Here is a 16,628-nt window from a genome sequence, read left to right on the forward strand (position 1 = left end):
GAAGTTTAGAGGGTTTAAGGGAATGGTTTTAATACTTAAGTTTGGTTTGTGCTTAAGTGTTGTGCCTCTCATGCATTCCATATTTATATGTCTTGCATGGTTGTATATATATAGTGGAAACTATCCCAAAGGTTAATCTTGACAATATATGCAATGAATTCATGTTCATCACACGTGCATACATTGTGGGGGAGTTTTCTCTATATATATTGGTTCTACTCACATCTCTTGCATTTGTTGTAGTTGTGTGAGTAGAGCCGGTTTTGATATGGGCTAGTAGCTTTGTATTACTTGACCATATCAAATACAACCTCTTGTATACAACTTATCCTCGGATAAGTTGCGTACTTGTTTCTAATATTCATTATATAAACCCTCTTATTGTGGTTGTCATCAATTACCAAAATGGGGGAGATTGTAAGGGTATATTGCCCCTATGTGTGGTTTTGGTAATTAATGACAACCCCTATGGACTAATGTTTTCATTGAGTTTATATGAAGGAATATTCCATAGGTACTACTTGTATTCCATATGTTGGATTCAAGTATGGATGCCATGAAGATAAAGGTATACCTTGTGTATTGGCATCAAGATCATCGGTTATGAAGATACATATGTGATATGATCAAGAAGAAGAAATGAAGATGGAGTTCTTATGTGGAACTCAATATTAGCCATGCTCTATCTTATGTGAGTATGAGAAGATACAAGGATTGAGTTGGGCAAGTTCAAGATGAGCATCTCAAGTGGATCACATGCTTGAAGCTTGCCGTCCATTTGGTGATAATGGACATGTGAAGATGTGCATCAATGGAGCTTTCCCATCATAGTGTATGGGGGAGTATTTGTGAGTCTTCACGAAGCAACATTGATCAAGTGAGGCATTCCGGTTTGTGTAGAGCTTGAAGAGTTATCATCAAGATCAAGCGGGATGCGCAAGGCAAAGGTATGGCCTTGCTAGGTTTTCCTTTTACTGGTCTCAAGGTGGATGTTGGGAGACCGGATTATAGGATAGATATCCGCACTATTAAGAGGGGCTTTCGGTTGAGTAACTTGATCACATCGTCTTAGGGAGCTCAATCCTTTGCATACTTTGCATATCCTTATTGCTTCTTGGTGTTTCTCTGTGTGAGGTTCTTGAGCTTGTTGCTAGCTTTACAACAAGCCCAAGTTCATCGAAAACGGAATCCGCATGCATCTTCTATTGCGTTTTCGAGTTTGGACGTCTTCACCATTTCTTGACGGTGGAGACTCCCTCTCTAAAATCATATAAAATGTTCTGTGAGGAGCTCCATATTTCCAGTTTTTGTTGGGGTTCTATTCGTCGTTATCTTTCCAACAAAATTGGTTTCATGTCAATCGGAGTCCGGACACAAAAGTTATCACAGTTTTTGTATAACATGCTTTCCTGCTGACCCGGTTTCTAGCCCGGCGTGACCGGCCGTCCGACCGGATGGCCCGGTTCAAACCGGCCCCTGGACCGGTGCCATCCGGGCACTATCCAGTAAGCTTTTCAGCTTGGTCCGGTCACTAGCCCGGTCGACCGGTCTGTGGACCGGATGTCCCGGTCTGTGGCCCGGTCTGACCGGGTCCTGAACCGGACGGCCCGGTCCCAGGCCCGGTTGACCGGCCTCCCCGACGGTTGACTCAGCCCAACTTTTCCCCAACGGTTATATTGCTCTTGGGCTATAAATAGCCCTTCTTCCACCTTGGGCTGAGTTAGTTCTTCCCATTCTCTCACCTCCATTGTTGCTATTTGAAGAACTTGCTCTCCCCCTTGATTCCTCCAACCGTTCTTGCTAATTCTTGAGGGATCTAAGAGAGGAGATCTAGATCTAAACTTCCACCAAACCGTTTCTTCTCTAAGTGAGGGAATCTCTTGGGATCTAGATCTTGGAGTCTTTGGTTGACTTTTCCCCTTGATTCTTCCTCTCCAATCTCATCCTAGCATTCGTTGCTTTGGTGGGATTTGAGTGTGAAGGACTTGAACACCTCCGGTGTTCTTGCTTTGCATCATTGCATAGTGTTGAGCTCTCCACCACGATTTGTTTGAGTGAGAGACCGTGAGCTTGTTACTCTTGGAGGGTGACCTCCTAGTTGGCTTGGTGATTGGTGCTCCGGTGATCTCTTCAAGAAGATTGTGAAGAGGCCCGGGCTTCTCCTTCGTGGAGCTTGTGAAGTGGTTGTGGAGCTTGCCATCTCCGGAGCGGAGGAAAAGCTAACCATAAGGAAAGGGCCATTATCCTTCGTGGGTGTGGTTCGGAGAATAGGGTGAGCCTTCGTGGCGCGGGGAATCCTTCGTGGGACCTCCACTCCTCCAAACGTGACGTACCTTGTTGCAAAGCAAGGGAACACGGGAATACATCCTCGTCTCCGCGTGCCTCGGTTATTTCTATACCCGAGCTCTCTTTCCTTGTGATAGCCATCGTGCTTGAAGTACATATATCTTGCTATCACTTGTGCTACATATATCTTGTGCCTATCTTGCTTAGCTCTAGTTGCTATTGTTACACTTAGTTGAGCTTAGCATATTTAGGGTTTGTGCTTGTAAACTAAACGATAGTTTAATTCCGCATTATTACAAGACAAATCCGTAAGAGTTTTTAATTGCCTATTCACCCCCCCCTCTAGGCGACATCTCGATCTTTCAAGCAGGCCATGCTATTTTACGGCCACCCAGCGCTCGGCCAGCACATGATCATCCCCGGCACCGGCGCGGCCTCGGTGGGGAGCTCGGCCTCCTCCGTGACCCGGCCCCTTCCTCCAAGGTCAACTGCCCCACCGACTGCCCTATTTGGGCAAGAAATGGGGGCGCATGGGCGGCACGTGTACCCGTCACGGGATGGGTCACCGGAGGTGGGCGAGTCCATGACGGGGCCGTCACCTTCGTCCATTGACCTAAACCGTGCGCCGGCGAACTCCAAAGGCCCCAAGAACCTGGGAGCAGCTGCGACGTCCGGTGCACGCAACCTCGTTCGACGATCCGTCGGCCGCGCGCGCGCAGCTCACCTTCCACCGTGCAGGCCCCTCCGTCTTTCGCGCAGACAATGCCGCCGACCTCTGCCATATCCTTCGACACAGCAGGCTCCCCAGCCACCTCCCATTGACACACAGGAGGGCACAACCGCCCGTCCCGGCAAGCATAAACATTGAGGAGGAGCCGTTGTTCGGTGAGGGCCTCGCACAAGCCGCAGCTGCACAAGCTCGAGGTCGCCGGTAAGCAAACGAACCGCCAACTACACGGAGAAGGAGGACAAGGTGCTCGTCGATGGATGGTTGACCATCGGGCAAGATGCGTTGACGGGTGCCGAGCAGTAAGGGGACCGCATTCTGGCGCCGGATCTATGAATACTTCCATGAACATCGCAAATATGGACAGGAGCCATTTGAGAGCGACCGCAGCGAAATATCGCTCCAAAAGAGGTGGGGAGCAATTCAAACAGAATGCAACAAGTTCCACGCGGCGTATGAGCACGCGAGGCGGCTCCCCGTTAGTGGCATGGGTGTGAAGGACTTGGTATGATTCTTAACCTCAACTTGTTCATCCGATGTTTGCACATATGTTTATCGTTGTTGTCTCGCTTTGCTCTAGGTGTGGCGAGCTTTGGAATTCTACAAAGTCAACAATGGAGAGAAGACCTTTGCCTTCCCTCATTGTTGGAAGGAACTCCACGGCACCCCCAAGTTCCAGGAGGGGTACGAGAGCTACATGGCGACCTTGACTGGCAACAATCCCGCCAAAGATGCCACGGTCATTGACCTTGATGGTGGGCAGCCTTGCGGTAGCTCCGCTTCTCGTGCAAGTCGTCCACGCGGCCACAAGTCAACCAAAGCCGACATGAAGCGTGATGCTTCATCCATGCTATTGTATGGCACTTTGAAGGAGATGCATGCGGACAGAGAGGTGTCCACGGACAAGAGGGATGAGAGGAGGCGCCGGGAGAAAGAAGAGGACAGGAAGAAATTCTTTGATGTCCAGCAGAAGAAGCTTGAGATTGAAGAGGTCAAGGCCAAGACCAAAGCTAAAGAACTTGAGCTCAAAGAGAGAGAACTTGAGCTCATAGCAATAGCAAGGGCCAAAGAGGTGGAGCTGAAGGCGAAGGAAGTTGAGCTCAAACGCCAAGCCGAGGACAACCTCATCATGAACGCCGACTTGACCAACATGAGCGAGGCGAAGAGAGCTTGGTTCGAGAAGAGACGAAGGAGATCCTCGAGCGCCCAAATTGAGTTAGACAATCTCAATTGTAATTTTTATATTTTTCTTAAACTATGGCACATTTTATTTGATTTATCATGGTACATTTGATAATATTTTATGGTATTTGATAATATTTTATGTTTATTATATATTATTCTATGTTTACGAGATATTATTCTATATCAAACTAAGGATCTGTGGCCAGAGGACCTATTTTCCAAAGAAATAGGCCAAATGGCCAAATGGCCAAATGGGTGGCCGCTGCGTTGGGCGCAGCGTGCGATCCAAACGGACGCGCGGACGCGGGACTCCGTCCGCGCGTCCGCTCGGGCACGCAAACGGCCCAAAACGAACGGTCCAGCGCGTCAGTTTGGGTCGCTCGGTTGGAGATGCACATTTGGTATGCCTGGCCTGAACGATAACCACTACGGCACTACCGATTGCCGATGGGATCTTACGATGAAGAACGGGACCTGATTTGTGAGAGATTTGCTGATGGAAGGCACTTGCTCTTGCAGTGCAGAGCAGTCTAACGATTTTGATATGAACTTGCCTGGAACCGGCGTTGTTCAGCTAAGGTGTTGAGGTTGTACTCGGAGTAATTCTTCACAGAAGGAAGCCAACGAGAAATTGTTCTGCATTGTTTTAACTTACGTGTGGAATATAACTTAGAGCATCTCCAATGCGGCGAGTTAATTTTTCCTGGCGTGTGAAATAGCGGCCAGCACGCCGGGTATTTGGCGCACGTGGCACAACGCGTGGTAAATGCAAAGGCAAGTACTTGAAAGGCAACTGCCGCTCTGAAACTTCCCCGCTCTGCTTTGTCACCGGCAAAACCTCCACCCCATTCTCCTCTGGCGGATTCGTGGCGCCTAATAGACGACTTCGTTTTCCGAAAAACGACGAGGCGCCACCGCGCATCTAGGCGTCCGATTTGCCGCTTCGCCGTTACCAAATCGCTGCATCACCGCCGTGAGCCCGTGACTTCCTTGCATCTGGTGCGTCCGCAAGGTGCTCGAAGGTATGAGTTGGTCTTCTTTCAATTAGATTTTGAAGTTCCTAAGGTTGAATTTGTTAAGTGGTGTGTTAAACGATTCAACACCGATCTGTGTGGTGGCACTGATCTCAAATGATTGTAGGCACTTTGTTTTATAATCAATGAAGCTCAGGGTTTTCCTTTAAAAAATTTATCAAGTGTGTCAAGCGCTTTGCTGTTGCAATGGTGAAGGTGTTCGACCAGGTTTTTTTTCGAGCACCCAATAAAGCAGATACGGCATGGCTTCTTGAGTTTAAGAAGAATAGTAGATTTTCAGGTACGCTTGGTTCGATTGATTGTATGCATTGGAGTTGAAAGAATTGTCCTGCCACATGGTATGGACAGTTCAAAGGCCACAAAAATAATTCCACCATAATCCTTGAAGCTGTGGCTTACTATGAAACCTGAATTTAGCACGCTTTTTCGGATTGCCTAGTATATTGAACGACATTAAACAGTCACCCTTAATGAGCATGATTGCTTTGGGTGATACTCCACCGATTCGGTTTCAAGCCAATGGGCGCACATACAACTTTCGGTACTTCCTACCTGACGGCATCTACCCAAAGTGGCAAACATTTGTGAAGCCATTTGTCAAACCACCTGGTAAGAAACAAATTCAATTCCACAATGCACAAGCGCCGGCAAGGACAAATGTTGAGAGTGTATTTGGGATTTTGCAAGCCTAATTTTTTTTATTGTCAGAGGACCGGCTAGATTTTGGGATCTAGAGATCCTTTGGTACATCATGAATGCCTGTATCACCATGCATAACATGATCATCGAAAATGAGCATGGTCAAGACAATGACTGTTTGAACTATGAGTTGATGGACCGATCAGTTCGAGTGCGTAAAAGAGAAGAGAGAGTTGCCAAATTTATTGCATCTTACAAAGCTATTCAGAAGGAGGAAACTCATCTTGACCTTCAGAATGATTTGATGGAAGAGTGGTGGATATGGAATGGCCAGCGGTAATTATATCTCATTTGTAGTTGTTATATTTCATTTATTCACAATATGTTGTATTAAATAATAATAATTTTTTATTTCATAATATTGTAGTAAACTATTTATATTTTATATATTTAATTGTGTTTGATTTTCATAGCGCTTTCTAGTTGTTGTTTTCGATTTGTGCATGCGCCAGCGCGCTGCATTTTATAGCACCTCAAAACGACGTGTTTTGCGCGCGCTAAACTTTGCGGCGTCTGGTGAAGCGATTCGCAAACGCGCACGCTAAATTGAGAAAACAGTGTTTATAATTATTTTAGCGCGCGTATGTTTCGAGTGGCAAGCAATTAAGCTAAGTTTTACCGGGATGTAGCAAAGTTGTCGATGCTATTGGGAGTTTGGCCTCATGGTGCAGGTCTAGGGTAGGTACTCCAAGGGCGCGTTTGGTTGCCTGGGCCGGATTCCTGCATGCCTAGCGCAGCGAGATGGGAGCCATTGCACGTCCAGAACGGGCCATGGGCCACTTTTGGCAGGTCGTTTGGTAGCCTGCAGCCTTTTGCGCGCCGGAAAAGGAACCCAGGCCCCATCGTTTGCTTGTCCGTTTTCAGCGCATCTTGCGCGGAGGAAAACATGAATCAACTGTTTGGTTGCTCAAATCACAGTTTCATATCCTTACCACAATTCAAATATGGTGAGATTACCATGTCATGGCATATTACATACGATCATAGACCACTTAGAAGAACATGATCCTCACGATCACCACGATGAGGAAGGCGATGATGTAATCTTTGACTCGGCTGAGACGTACCTCCGGTGGTGCTCCTTGTAGAGCACGTACTTCCTCCGGCGGCAGCTGTGCTAATGGCACTGCATCATCGATGGCCTGGTCTTCCTGTAGCTCCTCTTCCAGGAAGATGAGGTACTCTTGTTGTGCCTCCTCCAATGTTGCATATCCTCGGTAGCTGTTGTTGGAGTAGCCATTGACCTGATCTTGACAGACTCTCCATGAGCTGTAGATTTCTCGAACCCGCCCGCGAAACACCACATACCACTAGAATGGCATAAGAAGAAGTTAGCAATCACAACAATGAAGCAATGCAGAAATGAGCAATAGAACAAGACAAGTGTTGACAACAAATCTGAAACTAACAGGGGCATGCATTTCATTCCAAAAGTCAATCAGAAGTTTATCCTACACTACCGTGATGTCATCCTACCATCACAACAAAAGTGGGTGTCTCGACAGAATACTGCAAAGTTCACCATGACCTGAGGGGTTAGTATATACCACCTCATCATACTTACAAAAAGGGGCCAAATGTTTTCATCCTAGCTACTGCCAGAATATACATCATCACATCATCATCATCATCATCATCATCATCATCATCATCATCATCATCATCATCATCATCATCATCATCATCATCATCAACATCATCATCATCCTCACCATCTCCATGCATGCCTCCCTGAACCACCCCGTCAAGGGCACCACTACACCTTGCTGTGGTACTTGCCAAGGTAGTTCCTCAGCCAGAGGACGCGGTGTGGCTCGATCATGCCGACGAAGCTGGAACCTTGGGCCTTGTGGTCGACGAGGTGGCTGAGGGCGACCATCAGATCATCCTCGGTGAAGCCAAGCATGTCCATGACTGCATTGTAGAGGTCAGGGTGCATGTCCGTGGGCTTGTTCGCCCTGATGGCCTGTGTGACCTCCTTCACAGCAACAATCATGTTGGTGAAGGCCACCAGCTCGTCGTCCGCGAAGGCACCTTTCTTCCTCTTGCCGGCGGTCGGCTTCTCAGGCGCGTCGGCTGGCTTGTCAGCATCGAGGTTCACCGTCTCGGACTCCTGGGTATCAGCATCCTCAGGTGCAGGGGCAGCAGAGCCCAGGGGCTCACTGGATCCCATGGCGTACTTGCCGGTGGCGAGGCCGAAGGAGAAGATGGTGTGCATCTCGTCTGGCGATGGGCACATTGAGGAACTCCGCGTCCTTTGGGTGATCCTACGATACGAAGGGACAATGATGTTAGTTGTGCTCGTGGCTGATCACAAAAGTTAGTGAGGAGGACTAAGTTATTGAGGTGCTCACCGCGACGTGCCCGCAGTAGTGCTCACCCTCAAGGACGATGGATTTGGTGTCCTCACACCACCGAGGAGTGCTTAGATCGCGGAGCCTGCTAATAGTCAGCCACCTCTGCCTCCACTTCCTCAGGTGGTTGTACACCTGAGTGGAGCAGACGGAGACACCACAGTGCTCATCTAGGCCCTTAGCCAAGGAATTCAGATGGACTTCCTTGAAACCTTTGTCAGTACGCAGCCCGCTCTGGATCAAGCCACACATCTTCTCCAACACGAAGCTGGACATGAAAGGAAGCCATTTCATGGTGGCATTCCTTTCCTGCCCGGACTTCAGGGCCTTCCCCACTTCCATGCGGTTCTTGTTCTTCTTAGTGCTGGCCAACCTAGCAGCCACCTCTGCCGCTACCTGAGCCACTAGGTCAGACACAGGAAGAGGGGTGACCTTGGACTCGAACGTGGGCTGCGAATCGGGAACTTGGGAAGGGATCTGTGAATCCCCAACGCAGACAAGCGCCTGGCTAAAGTCATTGCAGAAGGAGTCCTACACACATCAATGTACATCCTAAATCAGACAAGCAGTTCATGGCAACGTTAGCAACCGAACAAGTTCATCCTAAATCAACCAAGCAGGTCATGGCAACGGTAGCAACCGGACAAGTTCATCCTAAATCACACAAGCAGATCATTGGACTAACCCCTGCTACAAGAAACCCTTGACAACACCATGGCAGTACCAATCGGAACCATCGAATCCTAGCAAGATCATGATAGCTCACCTCAATCCGAACTAACCCCTGCTACAAGACCAAACCCTAGACAAGATCTGACTACTCCTAACCTAGATCTAAACATTGCCGCGGTACGGGGATAAAGGATGACTTACAGTCATGGCCGGAGATGAAGATGCGCTGGACCAGGAGGTAGCCCAGATGTACTCGCCGCCGCCGCTGCTGCAACCGTCGCCGACCGGAGATGCGTGCGCCTCTTACCTGCTTGCCGACGGGAGGAGGAGATCGAAATGGGGGGGGGGGGGCAGTACGTGGAGGAGGGGGTAGAAATAGGCCATGGGGCACGGCGGGAGGTGACGGAATCCTTCTCGCCCACCTTTTCGCTTTTCGCCGATGCGCGCCGGCTCCCGCCATCTCCATTCTCTTCCCCACCCGTGCGCCGAAGATTCCCTTTTGCATCAGCGGGCGTGGAGATTTGCCTGCACCATTGAAAACTACCGAACCGGGCGTTCCTTCAGGGCCTGGCCCGACACTGCTTTGAGAACCGGTTCATGCGACAACGCGGCTCGGCCTAGGCATCCAAACGGGCCAAAAATTGCTGGCCCGATGCGAGCTAAGGGGCTGCAGGCTACCAAACGCGCCCAAGCCGTTGTACTCCGTAACATAATTTATGCACAAAATTGTTTAATAAAAAAAAGGCCAACACCTAGTAAAGCTTTTGGGAAACCCAGGCAGTGGCTAACCCTGGTGTAGGAGAACGTTTGCACCTACCTACATGCCGCAGTTTCTCCAATCTTGTGCAAAAATGCAGGCCATCACTGACCGCCATGGCGCATACACTAAACTATTCACTGGACGCTATCATTGCCCGTTCATATAGACTTCGCAACAATGCACCTTATCTACTAAGATAGAACGAAGCACACCCCTTTTGACAGGCAACAATGTGTCTCAGAATTCTTAACTATATCTTGTGCAACATTTTCTCCATGCTGAAAACAATACGATTCCAACCTGAAAACGATATGATCATATTTTCATGAGTCATAGCTGGAACATAGCACAACAAGGTGTCTGGCTGCGACACTGTGAGACAACATCCAAGAAAGGACCACTTATACCCCCTCCAGGAAGAGATCAATGTCAAAGCCTAATCTCAGTCACCAGGGTAGATCTTTCCAAGAATTTGACAAACTTCGTGTTAGTCCATTTTGGCCCGAACAACATCAGTTCGTGCAAGGCTTCCTCTGTCAGCTCCTGGGCACGGAGATCTGGTAGAAATATCAGGGAGTGGATGAGTGTCGATTAGGACAATCTACGAAGCAACAAACTTAAATTGACATAATTGACTTCTCATTTAACAGAACAGTGACAGTGTGGCGCATGCTATATGCCCATTAAACATATATATTTAGCATTTCAGGAACAAGATATTATGCGTCTTACATCTGTCAGCAACAGCATAACATATAAACGTGTGATAGTATACTAATATTGCAAGACCGCAAGTAAATACAAATGGTATATGAAGAGAAGGTTTGACTCACAAGCACTCCCACTCCGACGGACCAAAATCTTCTTGAGGGGTATACCATTTGCAACGAACAAGTTTGCCAACTTATGGACTCTCACATCATCCTTTGAGCATTTGATCTTCACGATCTGAAGGTCTTTGCAAGTAAATGATCTTCCCTGTAGCTTGATATCTGTTTGCAAGGCCTTTCTGCTCCTTATGTCGAAGTTCTTTTGCAGATCAAAAAAATTGTTATTAAGCCTGTGATCAGGTATAAATACACAGAACCATGGATGAATATACACATACCAATTTAAGTTGGAGAAAAAGCCTCTCTATATTAGGTGAATGCTGCAGAAGGAAAATTACTGCATCGAAATCAGAAGCCATGCACCATTCACCAAGGGACAGGGTCCTCAGGTTGCTAAAAGTTGGACACCTTTTCAATTCCCTACTCAGAACCACCTTCATATTGCACAAAAAGAAATAAGTATTCTGTAAAGAACAACAGTAATTTGAATCAACCTATATTGTACACAATGCATACAAGTTGGTTTATTTATTATTTATAGAAGAAAAGAAACATGCCACCTTAAACAGGAGAAAAAGAACAACCATATAGTTATGTAATATTAGAGGATTAGCACATACTGTCAGAATACAATTCATCTTTTTTCCTGGTACAAAATTATGCAAATGGAAATTCACTTAGACTAGTACAAGACTCGAGATGTGTTATACTGAGTATAGAATAACATTAAAACATTAAGCTTATGAACAGGTACACTATCAAAATAATAATAATAAACAATCATACATAATTATCTTCATAAATGAAAGATGGGCCCAAAGGTATCCACTTTCATACCTAACTGATTCACCCAGTCCACTCTATGATGAAATGAAGTACTAGAACTGTTTTTCATTTGAACAGGTTTTGATACTACTGGAGAGCCAAAGGTAAGAAATGTGCATAAAGAACATCGTGTGTTCTGGTGGAAGGAATAGAGGCAATCATGAGAGAAATGATCTTGTAAAAGTAAACGGCTAATGTCAAGGAAACAAAGTAAGCATACTGAAAGAGAGAGAGATCAGCAAAAGATGGTGGCAGCTATACCTCTCCAGCATCAGTTAACAATCCCAAACTTGTAACATTTGAAAGACTCCGAAGAATGTTGTGACCACCCAAACATTCACTATCACTGATTTCAGTATTTTCATAGCTATGATAGTTGGTATCTTTACTATAACTCTGACTGTCAGCATGGTAAATGTGCTTTTCCTCTTTTGCGATCTCACTGTACTCATAGGTATTGTCATCACTGTCCATATCACTATCATGGCCATTGTCCTTCTGACCACCACACCGATATCCAATGTTAGAATCATTACTGTTATCCGAACCATCTTCCTCATCAGTGTTTTCTTCAAAACTATCATCTTCACTGATGTATCCAAAATCATCACCAATCTTATAGGTATCTCTGTTAGCAGTAATTTCGTTACCATCGCCTTCATCATCAGTAGTTTCATCGCAACCCTCTTGATCACTGATGAGTTCAAAAGGACGATTGGAATCATGCTTATCATCATAACTGGTTTCATCACAATCCTCTTGATCAATGATGTGTTTATAACCACAATTGCAACCATCATCATCAGCGGTTTCATCATAGTCCACTTTATCATTGATGTTTTCAGAACCACCACTGGTATTATCATCATCATCATCACTGGTCCAAGTTTCATCACAATCCTCTTTACCATTGATGTTTCCAGAACCACAACTGGTATTATCATCATCAGTGGGTTCATCGCTATCCTCTTCACTAGTGATGTGTTCAGAACCATGATTGCTATTATCACGGTTATCAGCAGTCTGATCAGAATCCTCTTGATCAACGATGTGTTCAGGACCATCACCATCATCATCATCGGTAGTTTCATCACAATCCTCTTGATCAGTAACGTGTTCATCATCATCATCATCAGTGGTATCATCATAAGCATCATCCTCACTGATGTCATCACTCAAGAAATAGTCGTCGACTATGATAGTTCCAGTGACCAGTGACCCTAGGTGCTTTAGTAGTGGAACTCGGCCGTAAGGCGTGATGAGGCGCAGCTGTACGAGGTTGGGAGCAGCAACCGAGAAGTCCGTGTCGATCTTGCATTTGAGCATGACTAAAGTCCTCAAGGATGCAGAGACAATCTCATCACCCGTGACCAAGCAATCCTTAAGATGGAGTTCCTCCAAACATGTGCAACTAGAAGAGAGCTGCCCAAGGATCCTGTGGTCAAGCCTGGCATAGGACAGCTTCAAGATCTTGAGGTGGGAGGAGACGAAGGAGACGCCCTTCAACAGCGCAGGGAATCTGCGATGTCCGACAACATGAATGACCCGCGCACTGTGCTCCATGGAAACACTGATCCAGCGTGAACTGTCGTCGTCAGAGAAGGCCCCAATCATCTCGCTCGACTGCAGGCGGAGCGTGTCCACGGGCACCGACGCGTTGCGGGAGAGGAAGAGGCGGGAAACGAAGCCGCGGAGGTCGTCTGGCGCGAAGTCGCGGGTGGAGTAGCGCGTGCGCAGGTCGAGGCAGGTCGCGGACGCCCAGAGGTGGCGCCACCGCCGCGCGAGCACGCAGGTGCGCACCACCTCCCACGCCCTCAGGTACGACAGGATGCGGTGCAGCAGGTCGTCCGGGAGGGCGCTGAGGTGGTCGGCCGCCTCGCCTCCGGAGTGGGACGCCGTCTCGCCCGCGGCGCCGCCCGGCACCAAGAGCTCGGTGGCTGCCTCGCTCGGGCACATTTCGTCGAACAGGTGGCGTGCTGCACTTGTCGCAAGACAGGGGGGGAATAGATCGAAGCCAGAGATGAGATACGGAGTTGTTGTCGCTTCTCAGAAATCAAAAGGTTTTGAGGATGGAGGCGACCGCTTCCTTGGCTTTCTCGGTGTGGAGCGGCTGCCTATCCAACCATTTTGGAGTGTTCGAACTTTGGACAGGAACGAGGCTTTTGGCACATGGTCACTTCCAGTATTAGGGCATCTCCAGGGCGTGACGCATTTCGGACGTCTAAAAGTGATCGCGAGCGTCGTTTGCGTCGTCCCGCGTATATATTTTGTCCGCGCGTCCGTTTACATCTGGGTGTGCTCCCAACGGGGCGACCTATTTTTTGAATTACAACATAGTTAAAAACATTCAAAATAGTACATAAAAATGCATAAAAACTATACAAAGTAGATCTATAGGCCTAGACTACTTGCTTCCTGACGGACCGGCACCGTCGTTGCGTCGCTCCGTCGCCTGCTTCTCCGTCGCCTGCTTCTCCGCCGCCTCCCGCACGGCCGCTATGGCTCGGTGCGCCGCCGCGTCCTGGCTCAGTGCCTGCTCCAGCCTCGCGTTGACGGCGTCGTCCTTGAGCGTCTCGAAAGACTCGACGATGGCCCTCTGCTCCGCCGCCCTCTCCTCCGGCGTCGGTGCATCAGGGTCATCGGAGGACCAAGATATCTCCGAGTCGGAGTCCTCTGCTGCAGCGGCGGCCGCCAGCTTGCGCTGTTCCAGCTCGGCGTCCAACGCCGCGTGGCCCGCCAGCTCCTCCTGTGCTTCCTTCTCCGCTTCGGCCCGGGGCCGCGGCGTCCCCGACCGGGTGGAGGAGGTCGGTGCTTCGTCTTCGGAGTCGAACTCCTCGGAGGACCTCGAGGCCGGAGGAGGTGGAGTGGGAGGTGAAAGTGGAGGTGGAGGCGCGGCAGCCCGGCCGCGTCCGGCGCTGCTCGGGGTGGATCTGCCGGAGGCCGAGAGGAAGCGGCGCTACGGCGGCGGCGGCTAGGGTTTAGTGGGGAGGAGATGAGATGCTCGCGCCCGTATATATAGGTCGGAGGCAGGGCGACGGCCGCGCCACGCGTGGCATCGCCATTACTACGTGCGCAGAGGTAGGCGACGGCCACGCGCCACGCGAGGCATCGCCATTTACGCGGCCGCAGACTGCCGAAGCGACGCCTCGCCGCCGCATGCGGCGGAGAAGATGCATCGACGCTGCGTCACTGCCAGGCGGGCCCGACGAAACGTCCGCCAGACGCGAGCGGACACTTTCCGCGTCCGCCAGAGACGCATCCCAGGCGCATATTTGGGCTAGGTTTGCGTCTCCGCGGACGGCCCGGTCACTTTGCGTCGCCCCGCTGGAGGTGGTGCCAGACGCATTTCCGGTCACGGTGTACGAAAACGGTCGCTCAGCGACCGTTTGCGTCGCGCCGCTGGAGATGCCCTTACTCTCAAGTATGAACATTTGCCTCAATGTCTTTGCCTCTATTGCCAGGTTTCCTAAATGGATCCACGATTTAAGCTAGAGCTAAAGCTTTAGAGCATCTCCACCGGCGGCCCGATAGCGGCTCTGTAGCAATTTGGGTCCGGAAGCGAAAATGGGCTCGCACCGGCGCGGCCCAAATGGCGCCGGCGATTTTTCGAGTCCAATAGAAGCGTCGGCAACCCCGTACTGGCTCCTTCGCCAAGGGCGCGAATCGGGCACGCCGACGCCTCGCGGAACGACGGTTTTCGTGGGTGGGGGCGCCTTGTCAGCGAGGGGACGCGGCGGTTCGCATCAGAAACGACACGGGGAGGTTAGTCATCGGCATTAATGGCCTCCCACGCGGAAACCAAAACGGTGAGGGCGGCGACTGGCCACGCGGCGTCCACCTACCTTACCCACGCGCCTTCAATGTGCGTCCGTCGCCTCCCTTAAAACCCCACCGGCGCGCACTTCTCTCTTTTCCCCGCCGTCCAACCCTAGTCGTCGCCGTCCTCAACCTCCGCGCGAACCACCACCCACGCACCAACGCGATGGCGCACAACGACCAGGCCGGCGGCAGCGGTGGCGGCATGCTCCGCTCGACGCAGCTGATGTTCGACGAGGCCGACGTGCTGTACTGGCACCGTATTCCCGTGCCAGTACAGTACAAGTTGTCGCACGGCTGGCACGTCTCCAACGGCAGCTTCGCCCTGCTGCCACCGCCACCGCGAGGACCACAGACGCGGGCCCTCGCCAAGGAACGGTGGGCCAAGATGACGCCGAAGGAGAGGAGCCTGCGGGAGAACGCCATCGAAATCCCGTCCTGGGCAGGGCGCTTCGAACACGAGCGCGCCGTCGAACTCGCTCGGACGGACAACCCCTCGGGTGGCCGCTTCAACAACGTCGGCCGCCGTGCCTGGTGGTACGGCCGCGACGTCTACGACACGCTCCGCCAATATAGCTACCGTCCATGCGTCCGCGGGCAACGGGAACCGCTATACTTCCCGCAGGCGGCGAACATGGCGCCGCCTACCCGGCAGAGGGCGCTGGAACGGACCGCGGCGTCCGAAACCTCACGCACCGGATCGTCTGCTGCCGCGCGCACGCGCTCGGCCGCTTCCGCGCCTCCTTCTGGAGGCATTGTCATCTGTGACGACGCGAGGCGCGTCTCCTCTGCTCTAGCTCGTCGGACGATGGGGTCGGGCCACCGCTCCCGCGTCAAGGAGGAGGACGCCTCGCCACCACTTCCGTCGGCGAAGAAGCAATGGTGGGAGAACATAAGAGCTAACTCAAATTTCCATGTACTAAAATCTTCAATATTAAACTTGGGTGGATCACCCCTAGTGTTTATATGAGGATGGGGGAACCGAGACATCGGGAGAGCGAAAAGGTGGAGGGTAAGCATTGTAGCTTACTCCAACACTTGTTGCCCTAGGAGAGGCCTTCAGAGTATTAACTTTTTCTAAGTGATCACCATCCAAGGGTTGGCTAGAAGAGGGTAAGCCCGAAGCATCTCCCTTTTCTAATGCACCCTTGTCCCTTTCCTCTATGACCGGGATGACGGGGGGAACCGGCATCATAAGCCCGGAAAGCATTTTCTTTTTAATTTCCATTTGAACTTCCATGGAGGACCTCAATGATGTTTCCATCAACTTGAGATCTTCCATTGAGACCGGCTCCACGGCCCCTTCCGTAACATCATCGTCCGACATACTCTTAGGCGGTTAAGCCCGAAATAAGAGCCGAGACTCTGATACCAATTGAAAGGATCATATGCCGCACCTAGAGGGGGGTGAATAGGTGCTAACCAATTTTTAGTTCTTTT

General features: G+C 50.1%; 1 protein-coding gene across 1 annotated transcript; it reads right to left on the bottom strand.

The window, feature by feature from the left end:
- Positions 1–10,129: 10,129 nt before the first annotated feature.
- Positions 10,130–13,328, bottom strand: LOC124673438. Its single transcript, XM_047209516.1, has 4 exons — positions 11,634–13,328; positions 10,826–10,981; positions 10,551–10,746; positions 10,130–10,274 (listed from the first exon to the last, which is right to left on the bottom strand). Exons 1-4 carry the CDS (start codon positions 13,326–13,328, stop codon positions 10,147–10,149), a joined length of 2,175 nt encoding a protein of 724 aa, XP_047065472.1. The 3' UTR covers positions 10,130–10,146.
- Between the last annotated feature and the right edge of the window lie 3,300 nt (positions 13,329–16,628).

This window comes from Lolium rigidum, chromosome 7 (assembly GCF_022539505.1).
Source record: "Lolium rigidum isolate FL_2022 chromosome 7, APGP_CSIRO_Lrig_0.1, whole genome shotgun sequence".
Classification (NCBI taxonomy): domain Eukaryota; kingdom Viridiplantae; phylum Streptophyta; class Magnoliopsida; order Poales; family Poaceae; genus Lolium; species Lolium rigidum.

What these genes read in the sequence shown, in the direction of transcription:
- LOC124673438 (XM_047209516.1), bottom strand. Translation starts at nt 13,328, where the DNA reads ATGTGCCCGAGCGAGGCAGCCACCGAGCTCTTGGTGCCGGGCGGCGCC. An exon ending in TGTTAACTGATGCTGGAGAG is followed by an intron (nt 10,982 to 11,633) that starts GTATAGCTGCCA and finishes TGCAATATGAAG; the next exon opens with GTGGTTCTGAGTAGGGAATT. An exon ending in TTTTTCTCCAACTTAAATTG is followed by an intron (nt 10,747 to 10,825) that starts GTATGTGTATAT and finishes GATCTGCAAAAG; the next exon opens with AACTTCGACATAAGGAGCAG.